This window comes from Drosophila mojavensis, unplaced genomic scaffold (assembly GCF_018153725.1).
Source record: "Drosophila mojavensis isolate 15081-1352.22 unplaced genomic scaffold, ASM1815372v1 contig_74, whole genome shotgun sequence".
NCBI lineage: Eukaryota > Metazoa > Arthropoda > Insecta > Diptera > Drosophilidae > Drosophila > Drosophila mojavensis.
Window position 1 is genome coordinate 2,674,535 of NW_025318899.1, and position 10,474 is coordinate 2,685,008.

At 37.6% G+C, this 10,474-nt stretch overlaps 1 protein-coding gene across 1 annotated transcript; it reads right to left on the reverse strand.

Annotated features, from left to right (window-relative positions):
- Positions 1-3,666: 3,666 nt before the first annotated feature.
- On the reverse strand, positions 3,667-7,952 carry LOC6581243 (ras-related and estrogen-regulated growth inhibitor). Its single transcript, XM_002006949.4, has 3 exons — positions 7,309-7,952; positions 4,183-4,313; positions 3,667-4,119 (listed from the first exon to the last, which is right to left on the reverse strand). The coding sequence occupies exons 1-3, from the start codon at positions 7,394-7,396 to the stop codon at positions 3,715-3,717; spliced, it is 624 nt and encodes a 207-aa protein (XP_002006985.1). The 5' UTR covers positions 7,397-7,952; the 3' UTR covers positions 3,667-3,714.
- Between the last annotated feature and the right edge of the window lie 2,522 nt (positions 7,953-10,474).

Genomic DNA, 10,474 nt, shown 5'->3' on the forward strand with positions numbered 1-10,474 from the left:
ATTGTTTAAAACTTATAAACTTTGCGTTAAGAGCGAGCTGTAAAACGACACCAGTCGGTGAAACACGTTTCCATTTCAATTGCAATTTCAAATTCAAATTCAAATTTGAAATTTGGCTAATTAAAGGCGCATAAAGTCCAGTCAAGGTTGAGGCGGGCCGACTCGGGCTTTGACAGTAGCGCTAACTAGAACATTTGCTTGCCATTTGGTATTTGTTTATGTACTTGTATTTGGTGTTTGTCTAATTGAATATCAAAGTCAATGACTTACACATTGCGCTTGGCCAATTCGCTTGGCATTGTGGCCGCCAATTCGGGCCAATTATTCGCGAGGTCTGCTGCTGCCACTGCTGGCTTTTTTCGTTTAATTTTTTAAGCTATTTAATCTTGGACTTGTCTTGAACTTTTCAGAATAAGAAAAAAGACATACTGCCAGCTGTGTGTGCGATATATAGATATATATATATCTATATCTATATCTATATATATATGTACATGTGTACAGATAACTGCAATATATAAATGTCCATATATATTTAGCGGGGCGGAGCGTTGCGGCCAAACCGTTAGGCAGCCATTTGACGTCGCACCTGTTGCAAATTCTAATTTAAATGATCAGCGAATATAATTGCCATGGTTCTAAGTCTAATTAGTACACAAACTGGTTACATCTGGACAGCTGTTAAGGGGGTGTGGAGCTGGTTTTATCGACGCTGGGCGTGTGTTGCCATTCGTCGATTTACAAGCTTAACCGCCGAAGACCAAGGGGAAGCATCTAAGCAATTTATCACCTCTAAAGGCATTTATAATCCAAGTCGTTTGTATACTCTGTGAACTAGAGCAGAGGCAGTGTTGTATAGAGCTTATAGAAAACAATTCAATGAGAGATGAGATTTAGAGAGAGAATGAGTTAAGGATAAGACAAGGTTTTTAAAGAGTTGCTTTTCTGCTGTCTCTTGTGCTGTGTCTATCTCCCTCTTTCACTCCCTCATCGTCTCTCGATCTACATATAAATACATATTTCTGTCTGTCTCCATATCTCCCTCTCTCTCACTCCCTACCACTCTCACTCTTTCCTACTATCTCGCTCTCACTTAGACTTTCTCTCTCTCACTCTCCCACTTATTTACCCTCTTTTATCAACCTATCTCTGTCTCTCTGTCTCTATCTCTCTCAATCGCTCTCACTCTCCCACTCCCACTCTCCCTTTTTCTTATTCTCTCTTTCTCACTCTTTCCCTCTCTTTCTCATACACTCTCCCTCACACACTCTCTCACACTGTCTCCCTCTCCCCAACCCAAGCTCAGCTTAGCTTCAAGCCCAACATTCATACATTCATTGCATAGTAATTTAGCTCTAATTACAGGGTATCTTCATGCGCCAACAATATATTTGAATAATTTGAACCTCTTTAGGCACACATGCAAAAACATTTGCAAGTTCAACACCAGCTCCTCCGGCTGACCTTCGGAACAGATGCCTTAAAGGTGCTGCTATCATGCAAAGTAAGTTCCAGAACATTATTGTGGCGATTAGGTCCATAATTAAAAGTTATTACAGCACCGATTGGCCATTGAATCGGATCGGGCTATAGCTAATTGCATAAAAGCAAATCTAGAGACAGGTGCTGCGGCTGCGGCTGCAGCTGCTGTGCTAATCAGTTCAACAGCTTGGTCCATAAGCGACACCTGGCCCAGACACCGCACCTGGACTTAACTATAGAAGGGCCTGGTTAGCCGGGTGGCTGGCCGGCTGGCTGGCTGGCTGGCTGGCTGGCTGGCTGGCGACTTTCAATCATAAATTAACATTAGAATTTTAAATTGTGCGACCAATTAAAAATAGTTGGGCGAAAAACCTGTGAGATTTCATGCCCCACTCGCTCGAACAATTACAAGAAAATTGTGGCTCGGTTGCCAAGTGCACAATACAATAAATAGATATAATACACATATATGCTTATATAAATATCGTTCACAGGGCCAACAGGTGCGGTGCCCACCACAAAGTCTGCCCAACTTGGCCGTCCAATGGGGCGTATGCGCATTGCGGTTTATCGAGCCGCTGTTGGTGGTCGGCTGGGTGGTTGGATTTTGCACCACTTTAAAGCACTTTCATTGTCTGTTTTGAGTCATGTCAATATTTTGGTTTTAGCTAAGTAAAGATCATGATCTGCGGCGAGAGAGCTGATGAAATGTCCACATATTATTATTTAGTTAAGCTATTCCGGATGTTGTCAGAAAGTCAGAAACCTAAGTTTGAAATTAAGTTAAGTATATAGAACGGCAAAGCAGTTGACAGACATACATATACACGCTTCACTGGGGCTGTTGACTTTGGTTAATTAAAAGTCGCGCACACGTGTGCAAATATTCCGATAACGGGGCAAACAGACCCCAGAGGGTCCAGAGGTCGCCAAAGGTCGACAAAGTACTGAACAAATCAAAACTTATTGTTGAATGACAATTAAGCAATATATAATGATCGCGACTGAGACATCTAAGTTAGGCTAGTTGGGAAATTCTTAAACTGTCGCGACTTGAAAGTGCGGAAATAACATATTCACTTCAAAATAACTTTTATTTTATTTGAAGCTACTAAAATGCTAGGCTAATAGGTTTTGTGTTACTTGACCTAATTATTTAATTTATCAAATTTTTTTGTAATATGTTATATAAAATATTGTTAAGCATTTAAATGTAGGTTATTATTCTACAGTAGCCCAACTTTAGAATTCTCCCATGCAAAGTAGTTATGCTCATTAAATAGACGCCTCTGTTTTGTGTTCGCGGAAATAATTTAAGCATTGCATACTTATTCATCACTACAAGGTTGCTGCATATTTTGGGGGCTTCTAAAATTTTGAAGTCTATAGCTAAATAATTATATAAATGTTAATATAATAAGATATACAGAATAAAGCGAATCATGAAAGAGAATATTAATAAATAAAAATTCGATTAAAAATAGTAATGAATAAAATAATAATATTAATAAGAGTATTAACCTAATGAAGATATAGCTCACTGTTTTATGATTTAAAAAAAATCTAAATCATATGTATAAAATTTAAGAAAAAAATAATGCTTTCTTTATATACATATATTGTTTATAGTAGGCAATATCGTCTGCTTATGATAACATTAAAATTACCGTTCCACATCGTAGTCCACCTATTGTTTACAAATGGAACTACGAGATAAACAAAATACAAAAGCGTGCGCAAAGTCAAGCGCAAGCTGCCTGCTATGAAATTCGCGTACGCAGTGTAAGCAAAGAGTAAACAAACAGCCGCCAGCTAGCTGCGCGCTACAAAACTTGAAAACATCGTTGAAGCTTTTGAATTGACCAAATCTCAGCGACTGCAACAAGTACTTACAATACCTGTAAATATATTATATAAATTTAAATTTTAAATACAAGTATTATTATTTATTTATTTTTATTTTATTTTATTTTATTTTTTTTTTTTTATTATTTATGTGGTCGAAAGCTATTAAATGATTGTTTTGTAATGACTAATTCCTTACCATATATTACCATACTAGTATATATTTATACAAATAACTATTCTATTTATTGATATTTACGTATAAGTTGATTACCAATTTAACTCCGATAAAAAAAAAATACCTAACAAGAAATCCTCTTTCAATGAAAACAAAACACGTTTGGCTTTTAAAAAATGAGTATTTTATTTAAACAAAAAATTGTGATATCAGTCTTTTGGCAAATTACTATCGCTCTTGCCCCTGCTGTAGGGACGGGTGCCGCCGAGCATGCGTTCGAGTAGGCTCTGCTTGGACTTGCGCTTGCAGGCGAGCACCTCCTTGCACAGTTCATTGAAGACCTCGGCGACCTGATCGACATGATCCGCAGCGGAGACCTCACTGAATTTGCACTCAAAGTCTTTGGCCAGGATTTCGCCTTCATCTCGGCTCACTTGGCGCAGATGCACCATGTCTACTTTGTTGGCGCAGAGCTGGACGGGCGTATCCGATTGCAGATCTGATTTGGCACGGCGTATATAATTGAAGCTCTTGCGATCCGTTATCGAGTAGACGAGCAGCAGGCCATCAGCCCATTGCACCAGTTCGGCAGCATTGGGGTATTCATCGTCGGCCTGCAAATGATTCCAATTATAGTCGGCTGATATATATAGACAAATATCTATAAGTACATCTACCTTGGGACATGTGTCGAGTATTTCGAATAGCACCGGCTCACCATCCACCATGGACTCGTGCTTGTATCGATTCTCAGTCTGATGATCGTATTCGCCTATATAACGCTTCGTTAAGAAACGCACAATTAAAGCTGCAATTACATTAAATGGAAGTTTAATTTGGGGGCTATCACTGAGATCAGGTGTAAAGCGAGGCAACGCCCCTGGCCAAACAACCCCTCATCATACACACACACACACACACTCCACTGGGTCAGCACTTGAGCGGAAAAACTCCTACAGCAGTTGGAAATTCAAATGCGCGCTAGACGGCTAGGCAGGTGGAAAAGCTAGAAATATTGTAAACCTAGAGGGGTTAATAAACCCAGCTAACAACACAGTTGAGCCTTAAGGTTGCGTGTTGCAGCAAAACAAAGCAGAGTGAGAGAGAGAGAGAGCGAGAGAGAGAGGGCTGGACTGAGCCTTTGGTCATTTGCCATGCAAGTGCTTTGAACTCTGGCCAAGTCGCAGGCGTTTGCGAATGTATAATAATATATGACCCGGCCAGGTAGATACTACTGCCGGGTTACGCATTGCCTTGGCTCGTAAAGCTGTCCCACAAGTTCCTGCCAGTCCCCACGCTCCTGACCACTTTTAATGACATTTTCGTCATTTATTTTCATAGCAGCCGCACATTTCGCTGGCGTTTTAATTTATGCTTTTCTCCAAACGTTTTGTTTTATTGTGCTCGTCCTAGAAATTCAAGTGGAGTATATTAGTTTGGTGTATTGTTACGTTTATAATGCAGGATGGTTTGTTAAGTGGTTTTCTTTTATGGTATGGCATGGTTACTATTTCCTCTAGGTACCTGTCACTAATATCCCAAACTTATGGACTGGATTACATTTTCCTTGATTTCTTGCTTTCATATTCGAGCGCATATGGCGCAGTCAGGCATAGCCGATCGACTTCGGTATGTTTTGTTTGTTGTTATTTTGTCTTCGGACGTTTCTTTTAAATATATTTTTACGAGGTCAACATCAAAATTTTTCTTGTTTAAATTACGACAAAGACTGGCCACACTGTCCATGTCCAATGTCCGCTGGGCATTAATCGGATGCGCGATGTTCGCTTCCCTGTCCACGGCCTTTCGCCGGGTGGGCGTCGTTTTAATTGCCACACACACGCGCAAACACACACACACACGAGAGCACACGCATGCCCCCGGCGCTTTAGTGCATTAAATATTTGTGCTATATCTGCGCGATTGTGGTTGAATGATATATATATATCTCATATAAATATATATAAATGGTATATATAGATAAATAAATATCGTACGTAATAACATATATATCATCTATATGATCTTGTCTGCTCAAAACATTTACTGGCGTCTTTAAAAAAAATTCCATTTAATAAGTACTTATTCCAACCTTTGTTATATTTGCAAAACTTTTTCTTTAAAAGTACTTGGGCTATCTTTACAATGGTACTGTAAGATATATATATGTGTGTTTATATCACCAAGTTTATCTATTTTAGATAGGATTTGCTCTAGTTTCGTGAAGTGAGGACTGACATTGAACTTTCTAAGCAAAGGTTTAGCAGGCATCACTTGAGAAAAGCAGCTGAAGAAAATATTTGCCAACTTATATTATATATTGTAGAATTTATTTTTATCTGAGTCGTGCTGCGAAATTCCGTTTACATTTATTATTTACACATTTTTTATTGCGTCTGGTATGCAGCAAAAATAAAGATCAGGAAAATATTTGCCCTCATTCATAAAGAAATTTGGCATAATGCAATTTCTTGATCAAGGCTAGTCTAGCATATATCTATGTATCTTTATATGTGTATATTTTCATGTTTTATTTATATTGATAACTAATAAGTTTTATGTAGTTGATAACTGAGTGTTTTTCTTATATACTCTTTAAAATGCAGACAAAAGTTGAGGCTAGTATGCAGCACATAGTTGGTATGTGACAGAAATAAATCAAATAAATTTATACATATAATACATATTATATATATTTATTTCTAATTTGTATGACTAACACATGGCAATTATATATTTCCAATATAATATGAACAACATTATAAAATAAATATACTATAAAATATATATAAAATATATGTGACATTTGTAAAATACATTTTAAGCAAAAGTATTTCAAAACTATTTCAGAATATAAAATCCAAAAGATAATTAACTTTTATGGCTTTATACCCTAAGATACACTATTCACTATAGACTTTAGCTAACACGCAATCGTTAACTAAATATTTACAAACTTATGTGAAAATGCAAATTTGACTTTTAAAGAGTTTTCTGTGAAAACTTTCCATTTGAAATTCGAATGCCACACGCCTATGGGGCTATGGGGTGCGACATTTCATCGGATACAGCTGTCAGTTGGTATCAAGGCTTAGCGTCAAGTGCTATTTATTAGTGGAGCGTATACGCTAGTCATATTTCTTGGCTGGCTTATGCCGGCCAACGGAACCATAAACTAGCTGGGTGTTACCTGAAGTTGACAGATGCCAAGGCATGCGGAAGTCATGCGGGTCGAACGAAATTTTACAAATTAAAACTTTTCTTCGTTGCGCTCTTAGGGGTGAGGGTCGTTGTGTCTACTGACAAGCAACATCAATTTGCAGTTAACTCTCGGCATGTGTGTGCGTGTGTGTGAGTGTGTGTGACACAGTGGCCGTCATAAATTAGTGGCTGCTGTGGGTGCACGCGTGTCAAATCGAACGGTGCAAACGATTAAAGCCAAATGCGAGCTACTCAAAGATACAAATACAAAGAGACAGATACAGATACAGATACAATCATAGCTACACTTGCAGATACAGATACAGATACAGATAGAGATATGTAAGTATATATTTAGCGGCATGCTTGGCTACACATGCACAGAGATACAGCTGAGTGTGTGTGTGCCTGCTTGTATGTGTGTCAGTGTGTGCTCCCACTTTATAAACAAAACAAACAACGATCTAAATATATACGAAATCGGCGATTGCTCAACTAATTTGCTGTTGCTCGCTGTTGTTTGTAGTCGATGTTGCCTATGCCTTTATTTTTTATTATTTTCTTATTCTTTTTTTTTTTTAACGTTTAAAACTCTATCTTACCGCTCTTTCCAACACTGGGCGCGCCAATAACTGCGATTTTCAATTCTGTCAGCGTAGACTTTTTACGCCGTATGCCGCGCGTCGTCATCTCCGTATGTTGAAATAGCCCAGTTTACCGTATTCACTTTGAATATATATATTGATGCGAATCTATCTGTCTCAATATATATGTATATATGTATATATATTTATATTTTTTCTTTTTCTGTTATTTTGTTTTTGGCCAATACGCCAATAGCTATATATCCGTTGTCTGTTTTCACGTTGAAAAATTATGCGAATATCACAACAAGCGCCAAGAATTGGCCTTAAATTACATTTAAACTCTAGAGATGTGGTTCCTTCCTTTTAATTGTTTTTTAATTAACTAAGGGGAGTGTGTTGTCTTCGCTTAGATGAACATTTAATTTATATAATAGTTTCTCTAAATTATGAAATGCACGTTGCACTGTTCCATGTCTTCAGCTATATACAAAAACTATGAAGATTCCTTGATTTATTTATTTAGTTTGGCAATCCGTAATTTTCAGCTGATCTGCTGAAAATGTCTTTTATTCTTGTTGTTGCTCGCTGTTTTGGTTTCTCTTAGTTTTGCCCGCAAAGTCATGCGATTTGTACGACTAACGAATTTGTACTAAAATCAAAATCTGTGCTACGCCGGAACCGAACAGCGCACACACGGATCCGAACAAGATCGCCAAACATACGCCGCTGCCCGAACGAATCGGGCAGCTCTTTCTTCTTATTTTTTTGCGAACGAGCATTTCCAAACCAAAAATAGCTGCTCCATAGAGCAACATCGACCACAGGCAACCAGCAGTGGGTTAAAGATTACTCTTGAATAAAGTCAAAGGCTAATCGTATGCCTACGGAATAGCCGACTGCACTCATGCTGATTGATCCGATCATTAGATCGGAAAAGTTGGCTCATTTTCGGTTTTTTCTCTGCCAGGGAGATAGTAAGATGGAAAGAGAGAGAGAGAGATAGAGAGATGGAGAGAGAGGGATGTGCTGAGTGCCAGTAAAAGTCATCCTAAATTAAATTTAATTAGTACTCCATCTGGCAAAACAGCTGTTCGAAAGGCAAATGCTTTTTGTGATCATCGATCAGTGAATAAAAAGCCACGAGAGACTATTTTGGAAATCGAAGATGTATTCTTACATACCAGTTGTTTTTTTTTTTTCCGAGAATTTATGAATTTTTGAAAACTGATTTCTTCTTCGTTTATAAAAAATATTTAAGCAATGATATGCTACAAAGAATCTAATATTAAATTTTTTATTAATATATTTACAGACCAAAGCCAAGTTAAAAGAATTGTTAATTGTTATTTATATTTTTTTTTAACAGATCTCGCATATTAGACATATTAGATAAAATATATATAATTCTAAATGGCTTTTCATTTAGATATTTTGATACCTTGACTTTCTCTTTGTAGCTGTAATGTTAGCCAAGGTTAACCACACTAGAATATTCTATTATATACATTATATTCCAAAATATACTCAAATTACAGGGTGTGCTTCATGTGCATAAGGGATCTTATACAAAACTCTACACTCAGTCGAAGCCCCTCACCTAAAGCCTAATATTGCCCCATTAAACATCAATATCTTCACATGCCCAAGCGTTAATCAATATTTTACCAAAAATATTTACTTAAAAATCATTTGAACTAAAATTTTGAATAGTGCAAACAGGAAAATACTCACCCCTCAAACAATAAACAACGTTTATTTGGGAACGTTTGAAATGTCTTTTAGTTATGCATTCTACTTAATTAGGGAAATTGCGTTTGGCGCATATCAATCATATGCTTCTATATATTCCGTGTACACACACATGCATCAAAAACACCCTCGCGCACGTGGATAAGGGCAGACGACGCGGCGTCCTGCGGGGGTGTGTCTGATTGTAGTCTGCGTGTCTGCGTGTCTACGTGTCTGCATCTAAGGGTTGAAATACGAGACACAAAAATTTGGTCAACACATTTCGTTTGCCGGAAAATCTTTGCACTTGCCGTGCCTTCAACAGACAGTTGAAATTTCAACTGCTATCCAAGCACAGCTGTGGTTGAAAGGAAAGCTCGCGACATATGTAACCGATTTTGTTTGTATACGATACGAGGCTTTTTCTGGAAAGAAACTTGGCTTTACTCTTATCACTAAATAGGCGTGTAAATGATTGTTTGCTTGAAGGTTTGATAAGTTGAGGCACTATATCTATGTCAAAGGGAAAGTGATTGTTTGATTGCTCTATTAGAACTGAACTCTTTTGGAGTAATCTTGGTAGAACTTTGTCCAAGTGCTGATAGAGCTACTAGACTCCATCAAATCATTTCTTATACACATTTCATATATTTTGAAAAATATGTATTGCGAGTCTTAGATTCGTTAATTCTTTAGCTATCATTAAGGAGACCAATTGAATACAGCATCTAGAGAAATAAAAATATGTTTTTGGTTTGGAAATATTTAAGTAATTTGTAAAAAAGTTTCTCTTCCTTTACATAACAAATTTAAAAGATATTTATTACGAAAGTTCATTCCCTAACTGAACATTTACGAGTATATTGAATTTATAAATTTATCGACTATTAATTGTACATATAATATGTATGTATATGTCTTACTAAAAATGCATGTTTCATTCAGTTCTCCCATTTAAACAAAATTTGTTGCAATATTGTTACAAACTTCCTATATATTTACTAGGGTATTACAGCTATGGCAATCATTAGCAATCTCTCGTATACACATATGAGTAGATCGTCTTATAAAGTGATTTAGTGTGCTCAGACATGCACGGCGAATTCATAGCACCCCAAAAGCGTGCATTGCTTTGGCCTGCCATATGAAACGGTCTACGGTTCGCCGAAAAGTCTGCTACAGAATGTTCGCTCTCTCGTTCACTCGCCACTCACTCTCTCTCTCTCTCTTTCACTCTCTCTCGCTCTCTTATACAATTGAAATTCATAGCAGACCAGCTGAACATGCTGCTTGCCGCTTAGTCTTCTACTAAAAGTTGTTTCTGCTGCTGCTGCTTCTGCTGCTGTGGTTGAGGTTGTGGTGGTGGTGTTGGTGCTGGTGTTGGTGGTGCTGTCGCTGCCGCTGGCTGCCCAGTGACAATTCGCTTGCTTCTGCTTGGCTGCTCGAGCGCTTC